Source organism: Gobius niger (assembly GCF_951799975.1).
Source record: "Gobius niger genome assembly, chromosome: 4".
Taxonomy (NCBI): Eukaryota; Metazoa; Chordata; class Actinopteri; order Gobiiformes; family Gobiidae; genus Gobius; species Gobius niger.
In genome coordinates, this window is record NC_136855.1 from 31271628 (window position 1) to 31291119 (window position 19492).

The 19492-nt window shown below is 42.5% G+C and overlaps 1 protein-coding gene across 4 annotated transcripts in view; it reads left to right on the forward strand.

Moving 5' to 3' along the window:
* The window catches only part of mtss1lb (MTSS I-BAR domain containing 2b), a 63585-nt gene extending 44297 nt beyond the window's left edge, over window positions 1-19288 (forward strand). Inside the window, exons 4-15 of one of the 4 annotated variants that reach the window (XM_079554702.1) lie at window positions 861-945; window positions 1882-1973; window positions 3369-3443; window positions 6781-6938; window positions 7553-7660; window positions 7753-7850; window positions 10123-10393; window positions 11802-11876; window positions 15183-15338; window positions 15761-15946; window positions 16265-16427; window positions 16712-19288. In XM_079554702.1, coding sequence (XP_079410828.1) covers window positions 861-945; window positions 1882-1973; window positions 3369-3443; window positions 6781-6938; window positions 7553-7660; window positions 7753-7850; window positions 10123-10393; window positions 11802-11876; window positions 15183-15338; window positions 15761-15946; window positions 16265-16427; window positions 16712-17559 — 2315 coding nt within the window. In that variant the 3' untranslated portion in view covers window positions 17560-19288. The remainder of the gene's footprint in view (window positions 1-860; window positions 946-1881; window positions 1974-3368; window positions 3444-6780; window positions 6939-7552; window positions 7661-7752; window positions 7851-10122; window positions 10394-11801; window positions 11877-15182; window positions 15339-15760; window positions 15947-16264; window positions 16428-16711) is intronic. The other 3 variants (XM_079554700.1, XM_079554701.1, XM_079554699.1) reach the window with 3 other exon arrangements.
* Window positions 19289-19492: the final 204 nt, after the last annotated feature.

Below are 19492 nucleotides of genomic sequence, written 5' to 3' on the forward strand. Positions count from 1 at the left end.
TCCGTTGGCTCGCCACCTGTACTGTCCCGCTGATCCAAAATGCCTTGTTTGGAAGTCGGCGCTGCCTGCCATCATTTAGACTGACTTTCTCACCGGGGGTCAGCTTTTTCCATTGGGACCTGCCGAGGCTTTAAATAGACCTTGTGTTTACAGTGGCAGGTCGGACGCTGGTGAATATGGGTCGCGCACACTCACGGGATGGGGCTTTATTTGGGATGAAGCTTTTAAATGCGGAGTGTCTCGGGAGCCACAGGTTGTAAAAATGCCGGGTGACTGTAAGAGGGTCAAAGTGCATTGTTTGGGTTTCAACCGGGGATGTATTCCGCCTATACATGAGCTTCATTTCAGTAGTTCAGTTTGTTGTGTGCGACAGTAATGACGTAAGTGTTAAGAGTGAGGTCAGGGAAGAAGATTTGTCCAGGAATGCTTCACCATCCTGCCTGTAGAGCCTATGTGAGTGAATGGTATATTGGCACATATCGGCAGCCTTGCATCCATCAGTCTGCCTGAGGACAGATCTGGCTAAAATAGTACCTTAGAATGGATCGATTGGAGAGTTATGACTGTCATTTTGATTATTATCAGTAAAGTTATCGGCTAATACCTATAAAAAGGGCTTTGTTTCCAGGTTTATTACGGGCCTTACCTACCCCTTTCCTTAAATTAGAATCCTTCCCAGTGCCCTTAGATCAAGATCAAATCTGGACTAAACCGGGTCCTTTAAGGGTGTGAAATAGCTTTGTTTTAGTAATCGAAGGCGTATCATTTTGTGCCCCTTTCGGCACCTTGGGAAACTTTTGTAATTAGTTTGCCATGGCATTATTACACCGCTAAAATGATGGACTGTTTTGTGTTTCCAGGGGCGACCAGAGATATCGGCTCAGCTCTGACCAGGATGTGCATGAGGCATCGCAGCATTGAGGCCAAACTTCGACAGTTCACAAAGTAAGAAACCGACGTCTCCTCTCAAAATATCTATTGTTTTACACGCGCACAGCAACGAAAAATAAACACAGCGAGTGGTGGAGGGCTTCTCTGACCAATCAAATTCCCCAGCCCGTCTCTGTGTTCAGCCATTGTTTGCCCTTGCCTCTGCACTCCCTACATTACAGTAATGACTTTTCCACAGCAGAGCTATTACACTGATGTTAATGATGATTACAATATATGTCCACGATAATGGGCCCTTTGAAGGTGAGGCCAGTATTCCATATTGTCTTCCATTGGCACAGGATCAAGTTTAGTGCAGCTGTGGAGCTTGATTGTCTAACCGTGCCAATATGCAACTCCTAAATCCTATTTAAGGAGTTTCTGACAGGGAGAGAGTTCACTTAAAATGAAAGCAAGTGGCCAAAAGTACAAGTTTAATTACACACGCTACACTACTGCGATGAGGGAGAGTTCAGTTTCCTGATAGCCATACATGAAGCTCTTTGTCATTCAGCCGGCTGGACCCATTCAATCAATCACTTGTTTTGTTTAGCCCAATATCACAACAGGAGTTGACTCACAGGACATACAAACAATGAAACAACTAAACAATAAACAAGACAATGTAAACTTCAGGCAAATTAAGTATCCAGGCAAATTCAAAATGTCCAAGCCGCAAGGAAAAACTCAAAAACCCAGTGGGAGAAAAAAGAAACCTCGGGAGAACCACATAAGAAGAGACCCACTCCCCTGGACGGACAGGCTATAGATAGACCCAGTCCCTCTGCAGACGGGCCAAGACTGCGGAAGAACGTCCAGTCTTTGTTGGAGCTTCTTCCTATCAATGTAGGCAGGGCTTCCTGGTTGAATAGCGATGAACAGACCCTTTGACTCCACAGTTGGTGAATACAACTTATTTACACTTTGTCCATTTGTCCTATGTGTCTGCAGTGCTTTGATGGAGAGTTTGATCACGCCTCTTCAGGACAAGATTGAGGACTGGAAGAAGACAGCCAATCAGCTGGACAAGGATCACGCCAAAGGTACCGTTTAGAAAACTTAATACAGCTCTGCAATAGTACAACTTGATTTATCGAGGCAAGTTTTATTGTACTGTCGTGTCTTTATTGATGCTGTGATTGTAAGATTACAATGGACATTTTTCAGGCCGGCAGCAGTGAAATAGAGAAAGGATCATGATCTATGTAGTTTTGCCTGATTTTTGCCACTGCAGCAAAATGATTGATTCCATTCATGCTTACCAGTGCACATTTATATTCTGAAATGATAAAGCTATACAACACACACACACAAAAGAAAACTTTCCTTCAATCCTTCGGATTTCCTTTAGATTTTTTGACTATTTTTCAAAGAATATGAAAGATAACACAAACATATTTTTTTTCACTCATAGTTAGTGGTTGTGTGAAGCCATTTGTGGTGAAAAGATTGCTCTTTTTAATTCATAATTTAAAAAGAAAGTACCAAAATGACCCTGATCAAGAGGAATGGGCCGCTTTACCATTAAATTATATACAGAATCTTCTCCACAACTCCCACAAAAGACTCCAAGCTGTCACTGATGTTAAACAACTGGGGTATGTAATCTTTGTACCAGGATCATTTTGGTACTTTCTTTTTTCATCATGATTTAAAAAGAGCAAACTCTGTTTTTTCAACACAAACAGCTTCACACAAACACTAACTATGAGTTAAAAAGAAAGACGTTAACGTTATCGTTCATATTCTTTGAAAAATTATCAAAAATCCTGCCAGGGTATGTAAACATTTGAGCAGAACTGCACTTCATTTTATTAAAGCAAAGGTACAGATTCACCAGGTAAAATATTACTCGAATAAAAGTAGAAACAACATTTGCCTTTTCAGATGTTTTTGCAATAGAACATTTGTAGTCAATGTAAAAAGTACCAATCATATGTATGAGTGTAAGTAACACTGTGGCTTTAAAATGTGAAGGTTGAGTCCAATTCACCTCATGACCAAGTCTGCTTTTTAGAATTCATACAGTAAACTGCAATTCTTCAAATTCCAAACCTCAAAGACTGTTATGGGGAAAGGTAAACAAGTATGTGCTATCAGTTTGCAAAAAATAATCCAATGCCATTAGAGGCCTTTTGAAAACCTTTTGAAATGGAAAGCCCTCCTCTGATCCTGACATCAGACATTCGCTTTATAGTCTATTTTCGCTTTGATATAAGCTCATATGTTCCACCTTTGTTGTTCTACCAAGAGAGGTTATTTTTACGGCTACATACCAAACCGACAAACAAAAATAAAAGCCTTTCATCAGAGTCAACTTGACTCTTAAAGCTGTAGCCTCGGCAGTTGTTGCACAAATTAGTTATAGTAGCGCACATAATTGACCGGGAGCTTGACATTCCAAGTTTTTAATGCATCTCTGTTGATCCGGCTCCCAGAGTACAAGAGGTCGCGCCACGAGATCAAAAAGAAGTCATCTGACACCATGAAGCTGCAGAAGAAGGCCCGCAAAGGTAGGAATCCGTGTTGAGAATCACTGAATATTATGTTGATGCAGTGGCCTGGGTTTGATTAGACAAGATCAACTTTTACCAAGACGGATATTATTGCATGGGGTCCTCATGGAAATATATTTGTCACAGTGTGGACAGCAGCTGCACAGCTCTCTGAATAAACGGATTACTAGCTCCATCTAGTGGTATAAACTATAAATGCAGATCATTCAGGATTTTTCGATTTTTCCTGAAAGACCTTGAATGGGGCAATCCATCAATGTACTCTCGTTAGACATAAAAGCGGTGATGAACAGTGTCATTGGCTTGTTGAATACAGTGAAAAAATCAAAAAATACAGGTATTTGAAAATGATAAGAAATGATAAGATTATTTGAGTGGATTAGGAAAAAAAAAATTGTTCTTGAAGAAAGGAACAAAAAACATCTAAAGCACCGGGAAAAGAAAAAGCTATTCACTTATTATATATTCACACATTTACCTGTTAACTTGTTAAAGTACTCCAGAAACGGATCCCATACCAAATGAAAATCAACTACCTTCCCATTTAGTAATATTTTTTTTTTCCAGTTGAAAGTGCTACCTTACATCGTGTAACAAATTAATATAGGTTTGAGGTTGTTGTTTTTTAATTCCAATTTAATAGGATCAGTCTTCTAGATAGTGCTGAAATTTGATACCGTTTTCTGCTTGTTAACTAGATTAGCAGTTACTGGGATCAAGCACAGGGTCGGGGTGTTTCACAAACATCAGACATCAGTTTAAACATTTTGGTCCTGTAAGCTGTTATGTTAGGACAGTTCCAAAAAGTGTGAGCTAGTGAAGCCTGTTCCTGGCTGCACCGGTCTGTGTTCACCCCATGGAACATTTTGGAAAGCCGTACTTTGAATTGAAGCAGCCCATGATGAGCACAGACTGAAGATAAGACATTGTATAAAGTGTAACTTTGAAACTATTATCGGTCAGTATTTTTTGAAACGCTCTTTGGTTCCACAAAAGGGGTATCTGCCAATGTACTGGCCATATGGTTTCCAGCATACCTATTGTACCTACCTCTTTTTACAACAGCCCTCTGCTAGGTCAGATGACTATGTTTTGAAAATGTTTTCTGTTGTAGAACATGCAATGTTTTTTTTGTAAAGTAATTGTACATTTTCAAAACATAAATCCCTAGAGTGAGAGAGGGACAGAAAAATAGATTCTTAAAGGGATATTTCAGTATTTTTGACATAGAGTGTTGCTGATTTCTGAGATATTTTTTTGTAATTCAAGCAGTTCTTATATTTGTTATCTTATACCATAAAAATTCGCTAGCCTAGAACAAGCCTAGCGCCATGTAAAAATATTAAAAAAATATCTCCAGAAATCAACAACACTCTGGATAACTAGGAAATGAGGCCCTATGTCAAAAATACTGAAGTATCCCTTTAATCTCCGTGGGACTATCCTGATTCAATAAAGGTCAATAAAATATAATAAACAAATAGAGTGCAAGAACAGTTTTTTCATGGCAGGCTTAAACCCAAGCAACTGTAGATAAACCAAGAAAAATACACTAATGTGGCAACACTGCTTTAAAATAATATAAGGACCACGGTTGACATGGGCTCGCTCATAAACTTTACCTGGTACAATGGGATTTTAGTAAGTAAAGCATCAACAGCACTGGCTGAAAAGATTTCCAGACCCCACTTTGAGAACCACTGCTCCACATTGCTATTTAAGTTGTGCTCTCGGCGCGTTCGCTTCTTTGATTTCCGGGTTTAAGTTGTGCTCTCGGCGCGTTTGCTTCTTTGATTCCCTGCTGCCGCAGTATGAGTTGCTCTAACCTGTGCTGTGGCTGTCATGTGATGGCTTCATGATACTAACCTTAACGTTGAGTTCTGCTGTTTCTGCCCCCTCTCTCTTCTCTCTCTCTTTATGTTGCTCTTTTGCTGTCCCCTCTGCTCTGTCGCTGTCTCGGTGTCTCTCCCATATGTGTCTCCCTGTAATAGAACTGCAGGGTAAGTATTCTCCAGGTGCTTGCTGTTTTTTTTGTCACAATAATCAATTTAGTTTAGATGCATGTCATGGAACACATCTGTCATCCTAGATTTCTACGTTCACTTTCAAAAATTAAATAAAGAACAACATACTTGGTGATGATAATTACTCATTTACAAATGCATTTACTTGGGGTTATAAATTGTGCCACTATGAGTAGTTTTAGTAGACAATATGCTACTGTTTATATGATCTTCAATAGCTGTTTGATAGGAGACTCTTCCCCTGAGTAAATCTGTTTATGAATAAACCTTTATGGACTTTGCAGGGCATTTATTGTATATACAGGGTGTCTTGCACATAGTCTAATTTGCACATTATACTTTACTCAATAAACTAAATTTGATGGCACATGCACACAGCTTCTCAGGGCTTGAGTATTAACTTTATTTAACCACTCTGACCATCTACCCAGAGATAGTCAATGGCATTATAACTATAGCCACATGACAATACGACCTCTATAAAAGCAATCACTTCACACTTTTCTTAGAAGCTAGAGATCTGTCGCTCCATATACCGACGCAATCCCCTCCTGCCTGACTTCTGTAGCTGCTACTGTTAGCTTTACAGAGCTAGCTTACATTTGATTCGGTTCCTCTTGCATGCTGCAATACTGTGTCATTTTTGCATGGCTTGATTTCCTTTACATCGTCATTGAAAACATACCGAGTTCCAGCGGGGAAAGTTTAGTCCCTGCAGGTGCTCCATGATACAAAACATCATCATGAAGTGTCACTCATAGATTGTGTTGAACCATCGTGAATCAACTTTGTTTGGATAAGTAGAACTGTAGTTAGTGTTGTAGCATTTGAGACTGATTTGATACTTTATGCTCTTGTTATGGGTGTAGTGCTTAGACTTCTAACAGTTAAAAATCAACCTCCTCCCATCTGTCGCTGTGTGAGAGCGGAGAAATCAAGTACAGGAGATTTAAAATCATCGAATAGAAGTGAACACTGTAATAATCCACAAACTCTACTGATCATAGTACAATCTCTGGCTTTACTAACTTTTCTCAATAAATATGTTTTTTAATGACAACACTATAGCCTTTACGCCTGGGAGATACCTTGTTTGAACCCGACAGAGAGCAGCACATCCTCTCCATTGCAGGACAGGGTCAATGCCATGGTGGCCGTCTGCAGTCCCCATGCGCTGTCTTGTATTTCACCGCACTATGATCTCATCTTCCCATTTAGTCTGTGCATTACAATAACTAATTCCGAGGAGACTTGACCCTGGTCTGTTGTTTTGCCCTCACCTTGACCTCCAGTGTGCCCTCGCTCCCCAGGCCGAGGAGACCTGCAGCCTCAGTTGGACAGCGCCGTGCAGGATGTGACGGACATGTGCCTGCTGATGGAGGAGACGGAGAAGCAGGCCGTGAGGAGGGCCCTGGTGGAGGAGAGGGGGCGCTTCTGCACCTTCATCGGCTTTCTGCAGCCAGTGGTGGTGAGAGAGGCCAACAAAGTGATACATGGGAAAAACAAACCAATGGAATGGAATGGAAGCTTATTTGTACAGCCTCCTCACATGGCACAAGTCTAGTGTCAGTGTCGGAGATGTATTCTTCATTCACTCCACACACCAACCAAGCAACAAACAAGCAAATAAATAAATAAATATATGTTTTCAGCTCATGTTAGACCAACTGTAATGTTATTAGCAGGGGAGATATAATTAAAGGCCCTATACCCTGGTGGACTTAAAACTATTGTTAAAATAGACATTTGTGAAAATAATTGATCCTGTCAAAGTTTGTTTGAGCATAACATCTGCTAATCCATGCCCTAGTAGTCTAGCAGTGGGTAAGGCTGCTCCGTATGTACTGTACGATGGCTCTCCCTGATGCCTTGATTCCTGCATGGCTCCGTTTGAACCTGCGTTGTTGTATCCAATAAAGCCTTTGGTCCACAAATCTGCTCATCCTACCCTTAAGACGATGCACTGAAATCATTGCCTACGCACTTAAGGAGTTAATATTTTTGTCTGTCAAATATATTAACAGACAATAAAATTGTAAAATGTTGTCACTACATAAGTTGAAAAAAGAACTGATTTTGCAGAATGGAGAGATTGCCATGTTGGGAGAAATTACTCACCTCCAGGCCATCATTGATGACCTCACCGTGCTGACCACTGACCCTCACAAGCTGCCCCCTGCCAGTGAACAGGTAAAGCTTCTCAGAAATCGTACAATGATGAACAATCATTGTTTCAGGGGAATGGAAATAAACTGCACATTCTGGCTCTGTTGTATGTTTAGGTGATCAAAGATCTGAAAGGCTCCGACTACACCTGGTCCTATCAGACGCCGCCCTCTTCCCCCAGCAGCTCCGGCTCACGCAAGAGCAGCATGTGCAGGTACTGTATACTCACGATGCATTCAGGTGCATCAGGAAGAGCAGCATGTGTAGGTACTGTATACTCAGGATGCATTCAGGTGCATCAGGTAGAGCAGCATGTGTAGGTATACTCACGATGCATTCAGGTGCATCAGGAAGAGCAGCATGTGTAGATACTGTATACTCAGGATGCATTCAGGTGCATAGGAAGAGCAGCATGTGTAGGTACTGGTTACTCACGATGCATTCAGGTGCATCAGGTAGAGCAGCATGTGTAGGTACTGGTTACTCACGATGCATTCAGGTGCATCAGGAAGAGCAGCATGTGTAGGTACTGGTTACTCACGATGCATTTAGGTGCATCAGGAAGAGCAGTATGTGTAGGTACTGTATACTCAGGATGCATTTAGGTGCATCAGGTAGAGCAGCATGTGTAGGTATACTCACAACACATTCAGGTGCATCAGGAAGAGAGAATGTACTTAACTACTGTACCTAAGTAGAGTTTTAAATATCTGTACTTTACTTGAGTAGTCATTTTGCTGATAACTTTTACTCCATTACATTTGAAAGATAAATATAATACTTTCTACTCCATTACATTTCTACAAAGGGTTCCAAGGTAAAAAGTAAATCACCACCTACTCCACAACAGTAGGTGGCACTGTGCAGATATACTGTCAATGGCGTTGACTCACGACAAGGAAGAAGGTTGGGCTCCTTCCGAAACCATCAAATTGCTAAGAGCTCTTACGCCAAACCGGATGTGCGTCAGCGTCCGCCATGGCAAGTTGCTTCCGAATTGGTCTGTCAGTTAGGAAGTAGTTAGGAAAAGGAGCCTTGATGCTAACTATCATGGCCACTTTAGCATAGGGACCTCTGGTGCTAACTAACCAGTGATTAGGAGCTATGTGCCATCCCACAAGCCACCGCACTCCACCAATAACTTTAAAGAAGAAGAAAAACAGCCGTTGGTGATGTCACTTCCCTTTCCCCTGTTTAAGGATGGACGGGCTGTGCAAATTCTGCTGAAGGACTAGTTCACTAACTGCATAGAGGTCTAACAGTTGACCCCATGAAAGGTTAAGGAGTTAGTTGCTAGTGTTAGTGCTTAGAGGCTACAATTTGATGGTTTCGGACGCAGCCTTTGTCTCAGTCCTGTTGCCTACAGGTAGTGAAGTTGGCCGTGATTTGTTTGTCGTTTTGAAGCTGCAACATTTTCATAACATTTATTTTAACTGATATGCCCTTTCCACTACGAATACTGAAGTATTTTCACTTCAGTAATAATTTGACAGGGCAACTTTTACTTGTACTGGAGTTTTCGTACTTTTACTCAAGTAGTGAGATCAAGTTTGGCCATCATTGCACAGTCAGGTACATAAGGAAGAGCTGCAGGCATGTACATGATGCATTCAAGAACATCGGAAAGAGCAAGTGAATTCCCCCCGATGAATTCAAGTGGGTCAGAACAGGAGCTTGCGCGGGTATACTGATGCTGCATTCAGGCGCATCCGAAAGAGGAGCATATTATGTGTTCTCATGTTTGATCGTCAGTCCTTTCGTCTGTGTCTGCGCCGCTCATCGCCGTCTGTCACATTCACTTAGGCAGAAGCTCAAAATAAATGTCTCCAGACAGACACCTGCAGTTATTAAAACTGAACCGAAAAGGAGCACTCTGAATGTGGAGCAGAGTGATGTCGGTCTGAAAAGGCTGTCTGTCATTGTGTTTACCCGGATAACTTATACTGTTAACCTAGTTAGCATCATTAAGACTCATGAGACCTGTGAGTAGGGCTAATTTACTATTGGCTTTTGGAAAACTTTTGTTCACAAAGCAAAGAAACAGAAACGATTGCACGACTGTCCACATGCATCACACATTGAAGGATAACTTTCATAATGCTGTATGAACCAGATTTAAGGTAATTGCATTAAAAACAGTTTGAATTATTGCTCTTCAAATCCAAGTAGGACAACCGCATGCCATTAAAAAAAACGATATGACAATAATTCAAATGTCTGTGCATGTTAACATAATTGTGATGCTCATGATCTCACACAGTCTCCTCCCCCCTCTCTCCCCCTCTTCTGTTCCCTCTTCCATCTGTTTATCTGTCTGTATTGCCCTCTTTCTCTGCCGCGGGGTGTTTGCGTTCCCCGGTTGTTTTCTGGATTCGCCTGCTCTCCCGCTGAGGACGGTTTCACACATTACCCCTATTGCATCCAAACCACCTTCTTTCATCTCTCCGTCCCCACATCCCTCCTGTCATCCCTCCTTCCATCCACAGCAGCGTCAACAGTGCCCACAGTAGTGCCTCCCGTTCGTCAGGAGGGGGCAGTATTGCCGGTTTAAGCTCTCAGCCTCACTCTCCGACCTCTTCCTCCTCCTCCTCCTCGGTCCGGTACCGCAGCAGCCTGCCACACCAGCCTCCTCCACCGGGGGGCATCGCGGCACACCGCCTCAGCAGTGTCTCCTCACACGACTCAGGCTTCGTGTCCCAGGATGCCAACATCTACTCCAAACCGCCCTCCCCCATGCCCTCGGACATCACCAGCCAGGTAGGAATGAAGGAAGAGAGGGTGAGATTGCTGCCAGTTTGGATGTGCATGGTAAAAAAGGAATTTACACATCATTTTCTATAGTTGTGCACAAAATAAATATTATACATTTGCAAATATGAAAATACACTTCGAAAAGTAATAATTTTTGCAGTTAAAAAAAAAAAAAGCTCAGGTTAGGTTACCCTTCATTATTTATTTATTTTTCATTAACTTACAAAATAACTATATCATGATTATATTGCATTGGTTTTATTCTTTATTTTTATTTCAGTTTCAGACTTACTGCACTCATGCTGTAACCTGGCAGACTGATATCAGCTTCAATAACATCAGCGCTGATATCAATCTGGGAGCGCTCCGGCTTCAATCGTTCAGGGAGAGGATACACTTTTGGTGCCGATTGGATCAAGCACACCTCAAATCCAATAAATATTTAGTTTAGAGAAATGTTATGTGCACTTGAATAGTATGTAGCAGCAAACCTTGTGTTTTATGTCGTATTTGTTACTATTTGGCCTAAACCACTTTTAGTTTGGTTTCAAAAAAATGTGATTTGTATTCATAAATGATTTATTTGTGTTTGCAAACAAAAGTTCTAACTTTTCGAGGTGTATTTTCTTAAACTTAAATGTACAAAATGTAGTTTATGCAGCAAGGCAGCAGACTAACATAATGCACAAGGACATAATTTAGACTTGACTTAATGCCAATACAATACATTCACCATCTTTGGTATTTGCAATTTTAACATAGTACATAGTAATACACATGAATTGACAATTAACTTAAAGGCTTTATACCTGATTTTTTTCATTATATATACTGAGCTTTGAGCCACAAAATTAAAATGTTAGTTGTGGTCCAAACTCATTCCTAACTCATTCCTTACAATATACTAAAGGAGGACAAAACACATTTCATTGTACTATTACTACCAGGAAAAAAAAAATCAGGTATAGTGCCTATACATAAAAAAAAGGATATGGGTCAGTTTATTTTTCCGTCACACCAGAGCAACCAAGGAAAATATTCAGTCTCGCCTAATCCATTTTCAGGTGCATGTGCACTCAAATTGGTCTCTGTGGAGCAATTGAAAATGATGTAGTTTCCCTGTTGCACATCTTTATCGACAGCTCTCTTAACTCGCACAACACAACCTTGTTTGTATCTCTTTGAATTGATCATTTATAAGCCGAATGCCCTCTACTTTACGGTACTGCCGATTAACAAATATACTATAGATCAAAAGGTTAACTCCTTTTTTTCCCAGTCATATTTGGATGAATCTTGTTAGATTTCATTTGATACGTCTCAACTGTCCTTTAGAAATACCCTCAAAACATCAGCCTCTTCTTTCTGAAGCAGTTCCATCGAGTCTTAGTTAAGATTTTTCTTTGTGCCATAGAAATCCTCAAGTTCAGCTTCCTCAGAGGCCTCAGAGACGTGCCAGTCAGTCAGTGAATGCAGCTCGCCCACCACTGTAAGTAGCTATAGTCGTTAACTATGCATGCTCCTATTAACCAAAAACTCTCACTCAAGCTCGAAGTGAAGTAATACAATTCAAAACTCCGCTTGAACTGTTACAATAACATGTTGAGTGCACACCCAGAGCCTATTCACGTTAACGTTATTATCAGATAGAAAATATTTCTATGGAGCTCAGAGGAAAGATTGCAGGTACCCGTTCAGCACAGAAATGATTCAGAGCCAGCTAATGTGCCCTGCAGGTCAATGACAAATGACGAGCCCATTCTATTCAAGTCAGCTTCTAATGCCTTTAGATGGTATTTACAACAATGAAGTTGAAAATTCTGTAAAAAAAAAAAAAAGAAGAAGAAAAGAAAAAGAAAGAAAGAAAGAAAAAAACTTTAATTCACTTGTAAATTTTCTTCATTCTCTTGCGGATTTCTGCAATAAAAAAAAAAGAAAATCTTCTGGTATGACGCTGGTTATTGTATTTTCACCTTGGAATCTTAAAGAAAACCAGCACAAAGCACCCCTCAAACACAACTTTTTAAACTGCTTACTTTCTTGCCTGCGTTAGATTTTTCGATTTCATTGTCCTCATTGGACTTCGACAAAGTTTATTGATCCCCAAGGGAAATTATTTAGTCACAGCAGCTCTATAATATTCTTTAAACAAACTTTAAAGTCAAATGACCAATTATCGGTTGCGTTCATGTTACGTCGCAACATCCTGAAACAATTGCGGCGGTGAGCAGCTGACAAATCCATGGCGGTAACTATGGTAACCACCATAAAATGTATTTATTTTTTTTGCTTCATGGCTGATATCTTTGTTGTCACTTGGACAATCCACATGCTCACAAAGTTACATATCGTCTCCGCCATCACTTATGCAGGAAGGTCAAAGTGATGTTGGCCAAAAGAAAGGACTTAAACCCACAAGTATAATACATCAATAATGATTAAGTACAATTTTCAATTTTGTAGAAACTGTTTCTCTCCAAAGAGTCATATTGGCCCCTGCCCTCCATCTAAGATTATGGCATCATCAAATTCTATAACATGAATGCAACCTACTAGAATAATAACACACATTTAGAGTAATTCTGCCAGTTTAAGTAGCGAGAGTAAATTTAAAAAGTCTAAAAAATGCACTGTGGGAGCTTGTTTTTCTTCTGCAGATGTGTGAAGCCGTTTGTGTGTTGCTCCTGCTCGCTACTTGAAATTCCACATTTCCACCATTCCAGTGAAAGCTCAAGATTCTGGAAATGTGCCCACCCCGGTGCTCAGTACACTTCTGCTGTGCCTATTTGCCCGTTTAATTGCTGGAGACACAATAAAACCGCATTGCATTTTTATTCATGTGAAACCTTCCCTATTTTCTTGAAAATCTCAAAGAGTGATTTTCCTTTGTGGCAGTGACGACGCCGTGGCAAAGTCAACATTCATTTGTGTTTTGCGGAAGCGCCTGTCATGCTCCGCGGATTTCATTTTTGACTGTGTTCACCTTCCCTTGATTGTGAGCCAGTCAGCATCTGAAAGCAGTTTCGCGTTATCAGAGCGGGCTGTGTTCCGCATTGAATAACTGTGGTTCTCCATTTGCTAAAACAGCTCTGATAGCGGACTAGGTTTAATCAATTGAGAGATGTGGTAATACAGAATGGTAAATGAGTCCGACATGTTGGAATGGAATGCATGAGTGGGCCCATATTAACATGCCTTGGCCTTTAGATGCTGATTAATGGCGTCTTTCAGCTTTCTGTGACCTTACATTAGAACTCATTTCAATGTGATCCTCTTTAATGCTTACATTACACTGTGTAGACCTTGATCACTCTGTCTTTGAAACTTTCTGACTTCTTTCAGATCTCTAACATGGGGCTGGGTATCGTTCATTTTGTGTTTTTCAAGTAATTTTTGCACAATTGTTTTTTTTTGTTTTTTTTACCAATGTGCAGCAGCACCTGACCAGCTTTAAATCTTTGTGCAAAATCAGACCACCACAAAGTTGAACAGAAAGTTGTGTCACTTGTGAATTTAGCCATAGAAAAACATAAAGGCACAGAGCAATCCAACCACTTGTGGCAGACGGAAACTGCTACATATGCAAAAAGCACTCCCCCCAGTCTTCAAGGAATAGGCCACCATTTTTCCATACTGAGATATGTTACCTTAGACGAGTTGATGCGTACCTGTCTGATCTTTATGCATGTGTGTGCTGAGTCACACCTCTCCTCCTCTCCTCTATGGGACTCAAACGAGAGTGAAGTTAGAAGCGAGCAAGCTCTTCCACGTTTTCCCTATTTAAATACAGTTACATGAGCGGTTACACAATCCAAGTATAGTTACACAAAATTATCCGCTTAGAAAAGCGACATGTTTAATTTTGTGTGACTATACTTGGATCGTGTTTACCGTAACCGTATTTAAATAGGGAAAACATGGAAGAGCTTGGTCGCTTCTAACTTCACTCCGTTTGGGTCCCATAGAGGAGAGGAGGAGAGGCTAAATGCAAACAACATGTTTGGTGTTTTTGCGTGACTTAGCGCACGCGTAAAGACCAGACAGGTACGTATCAACTCGTCTGACCTAAGGTAAGAACAAATCTCAGTATGCAAAAACTGTGGCCTATTCCTTTCAAATAAAAGACGAAAAGGTGGGACGGCATAAACCCACAGGCAGCGTAAAACAAGAGCTAGTGCATGGTGGTCTATTTCACGGCTTCTCCGCCCAGCTTGCTGCTCACCCTGGACATGGATGTCGAGATGAGTTGTTGAGGGGAGAGCACCCCACAAAGATAACCTGTATACATACAGGCGAGATGCGCTCCCGAGGACAATTTCACCATATAATGAAAAGCAACTACCCAAATAATCTCTTTACGACCAAGGCAAAATATCCAAGCAGGAGCACATAACAAAGTAATGCTGCCCCACAGCTGCAGGGCAGGCACTTGGTGAGATGGACATTATGAAATACTAACTAATGATGCTACAGTCTGGAAAAATACTGCTACTTGGAAGTTCAAAACTGATGCACTTCGAAGTAATATGTTTGCCCCAATGCGGCTTATTTGTGCTGTGAATAGGGTTTGGGGTTGTTGTTTTTTTTTGGTTCCAAAATATTACTCCTGATACAAACTAGTATCAGCAGTAATCATCACGTTTTTGAGACGACACAGGTATAATTTAACCGTACCCAGCCCTACTGTAGTGTACATAATGCGTAGTCCGTGTTCTGGTAAAAGCTCTCCCAGAGCCGAGGCCAGTCTTCTATGTTTCTATTCTCTCTGATGATGTGACTGTCTCTCGTCCCGCAGTTTGGTGCGTCCTTCGCTACCTTCCGCCCCACTTTCTCTCACTCTGGCTCCACCAGACCTCTTTCTGTCATTCTTCCTGTTCCTGCGTCCCCACCCTATATCCGCCCCTCTGGATCCAGCTCCTCCTCACCCACATCAAAGGTTCCAATCTGGAAGGTTTGTTCCCCATAAGCTTCCGTCTCTTCAGTTGCACCTTTTGTCTCCCATTGCACCTCCCTCAATAATTGTTTCTTTAACCCTCATGATTTATCCAGTTTAGTCTCTTTGTTCTTCTTTCCTTTTATTTCCATCCCCACTTGCTGTGTGTGCATGCATTTTTGTTTGGCTTTCACTTCCTCACAACTTTTTTTCCCCTCCAATTCACAAAGATAATATTGATAAAACTAAACGTCGAAAAGCAAAATTGCCCCCTGCCTTCCTAAACCCACACACCGGCACTCGCTCAAGCCCAAAATCCACCAAGAAAGCCCCCCGTCTCTGCACACAGATAAAGGGCTCAAACTGCTGGATAGCGGACAAGTCTGTGCCAAGCCTACCTCTTCTGTCTGGTTCTTTATTAATTCCGCTCACCTCCTCAGGACTGGTCCAAAGCAGGTCAGTATGAGCAGCCAGTGGCGGCGGCGACGGTAGTCCAGCGGAGGAAGGAACCCGCGGACAGGCTGAGGGAGAGCGAGGGGTCTCCCAGCGCCCAGGGATACGCTGGGCCATCCCATGCTGATGAGGCACAAAGGGCTCGGATGAGCACGGCTGCTATGGCCGGCAAGGTATGATTGGACTGAAACACGAGCACAAGTATTCTGTTTGAATGAAAACTGTAATGAAGATAGTTATAGATCTTCTGCCTGTTTGTTGGATGGACGACAGACGTTAAGATTTAATAGGTCACAAATTCTCAAGTTTTCCAGGCTTGTTAAAAAAAAAGACAATAACAATATTTCAGAGAAGATCATTAAAATGATGAAGGAAGTGAATCTGACTATGGGCATGTCTTTTCATAAAAAATTACAGTTTCATTTTGCAATAATCTTGCCAAAAGACAATATGGATAGGCTTGGCTTGATTGGTGACTGCATGTCTTCCAGCATGGTGAAGAGGTTACACCAGCAGCTAGTGACCTGGCCATGGTGCTGACCAGAGGACTGAGCATGGAGCAGAAGAGCAACAGAGACTCCCTGCAGTACTCCAGTGGATACAGCACTGAAACCACCACTCCGTCCTGCTCTGAGGACACAATCCCATCACAAGGTAACACCTCACTGTGACTAAGTTTGAGGAAAGGAACTTCTTCTGGAAACCTGAAAAACTTTTTTGGTTAAAAATGTAATTTAAAATTGAACACAAAACAGGGCTCTGATTATGAAAGAACAGACGGTCTCATTATCACACCTAACTGAAATCTCAACACAGAAAGCTAAAGGCAGTGGTTCAATCATTTACAGCACTCTTCAAAGACAAAAACTTAACAAGGAGTTTGTGTTCTGATGCTTTTTGAAGTTCAGTTCTCCTGTCCTTGTCTGCTTTCATCCTAGGTTCGGATTATGACTGCTACTCTGTGAATGGCGATACTGAAGGCACAGATGGACAGGCAGAGTTTGATAAGTCCTCTACAATTCCTCGCCATTCCAACATTGCTCAGAACTATCGGCGGATGATCCAGACCAAGAGGCCAGCCAGCACTGCCGGCCTGCCCAGCGGGGTGCTGGGTCCTGGGCTTCATGGGATACCGGGGCAGCCTGGTGGAGGAGGAGCTGGAACTCCTGGCACTGCCACCATCCGCCGGACTCCCTCCACTAAACCAGGAGTGAGACGCACACTGTCCAATGCAGGGCCCATCCCCATCCGACCACCTATTGTGCCTGTGAAGACGCCCACAGTCCCCGGGGACTCGCACTCGCCTGGGGCCAGTGGGCATGCTGCAGGTGTGCCTGTACGCACCGGAAGTGAGGAATGCGTGTTCTTCGCTGGAGCGGAGGACTCACAGGGAGCGCTGGATTATGTCAAAGCATCACCCAAGCGCCTCAGCCTGCCCAACACAGCCTGGGGGTCAGGGGCAGCACTGGAGGTCTATGCCCAGCAGCACGGCCTGGCTCTGGGCGCGGCTTCAGGGTCAGAAGAGGAGCAGATGATCGCTGCCAATCGACACAGTCTGGTGGAGAAGATCGGCGAGTTAGTGGCCAGCGCACACGCTCTTGGAGAAGGCCAGTTTCCTTTCCCCACACTTCCTGACGATCCGGCCACACCGCCATCTGGCTCTGGTGAGGCTCAGACAGGGACAGAGGGGGCAGAAGGGACTGGCGACATGTTGACCACCATCCGGAGAGGAGTACGCCTTCGCAAGACCGTGTCCAACGACCGCTCGGCGCCGCGCATCTTGTGATGAACAACAAAAACGGGAAGGCAGGATGTTTGTCAGCCAGTAGAGTCAGGTGTTGGCGCGGCGCATACCGACTGCATAGAGACACACACAAATTAACCGCGTAGGGAATTTAACAACAGAAGATGAATGAAAACAAAAACATACACCGTGTTTCGAACCATCTTTAGAGTATAATATATATGATAATAATAATGATAATAATAATAATAAAACAGAATAATGTTAACATGCTGAGAATTAAAGTTAAAAATATCGACCACCATGACTAGTGTGTGTTGGACGCATGTGTGTCTTTAGTACATCCTCACCCAGGGATGGAGCAATCTGCAGGAAAAAAAACAATGACTAAGAAGAGTGCTGAATGGAGAGAAAGACTGGGTTCCTCTTGGTTGTTGTCTGAGTCGTCCTCTCCACTAACCACTGGTCTAGTGTGCCACATGAAAAGGACTAAACGGAGGAGGAGAGAGGTGCCATGTGACTGCTGGATCTGAACCGCCAACACACTGTACCTACGGCCCACTGAACTCAAGCTTAGGCGTTAGCATGGGGAGCTAACAACATCATTGACTCCACGTTGTTGGCATTGAACCGTGCTAGTGCCCCTTCCCCTCTCTCTCTCGGCGCGCGGTGTGAGTGTATTCAGACAAAACGGATGAATGAGTGTGGAGCGAGCGAGGGGTGGGTGGAGCTCTGCTGCGGGTCAGCTACAGGTCACCCATTTGAGGGCAGGGCTTTTCTTCTGTGTGTTGTGTGCGTATTTGCTCGTTTCTATCGTGACGTCTTTACCTTGTTAACACTGTAGTAATCCGGGCGTATAGATATATTCAGATATATTTTCTAGAGAGAAAGCGTTAATCAGAAACGGAGCAATAAATGTGCTTTTTTTTTCTTTCTCCCTGTTGTTTTGAATCCATTGGAGGGGACTGAGGGTTCTCTTTTGCCACATCAGGAACGCTTAAAAACACATCAACTGTGATTTCACGCCTACAGCCAAATTGGCAACGTCTCTTTTTCAGTATCTGAGTTGAAAAACAGTAGGCACTTTGGTAGACAGTGGGAGAGTACTTACAAAAGCCAGTAGATGTCACTGTTGTCATGCTCTTTAAAGGGGGAGGCGGAAGAGAGTGGAGAGAGTTGATATCCGATAATAAATCTGCACTTCTTGGACAAAATGATTGCCGAGAGTCTTCAGTCAATAGAAAACCGCAGGAGGGACGAAGAGGAAGTGAATGAGGACGGCTGAATTGGATTGGTCAAATGAGAGATGGGATACGGAAGTAGAATAAATATTTAGGGCAAACGAGACGCTATAATAGGTTGGATTGGCAAGGCGTCTACAAACCCCATTGTCACTTTTGTTTTCTTCGGGTATAACATGTTGCCACTGTTGTCTGCTGTGTTCACGTTCAGCGCCATCGCTGTCAATTTTAGACATACACAGCTACCTAATGTTATGCTTATTGTTCAAAAGCTTCATGAATTTGCACTTTAGCTGAGGGTTCAGATTAGGATAAAAGCAAGCCAGTGGGGCAAACTTGATTAAAAGTGAGGCTCTGAGCTGAGCAGTTTGGCGTAGAGGGAGCATTTCACTGCCTGTTGATATAAATTGTACTGTATGCGCTCTAACGTTCTCTACCGGGCACATGTTTGATTTTGTGAATCCTACCTTTAACGTAAAACCTAGCATTTGTGAGACATGGGTGTGTGATTGACGGAGTGGCTGAAACACTTGTGCCACCAACGAACCCGGCATCATTCATTTTTTAAAGTAATTCATGTTTTTTATTCAATGAGATGAGGGACATCAATCCAACATGGTGGGCACATTCTCACTATCTTGAGTTTGGCAAATCTCTTTGAACTTGTGAATTTGCTTTAGAACATGAAATGATGCGAGGTGGAGTGTTTTGCTCAGCGACACAAATGCCCAATG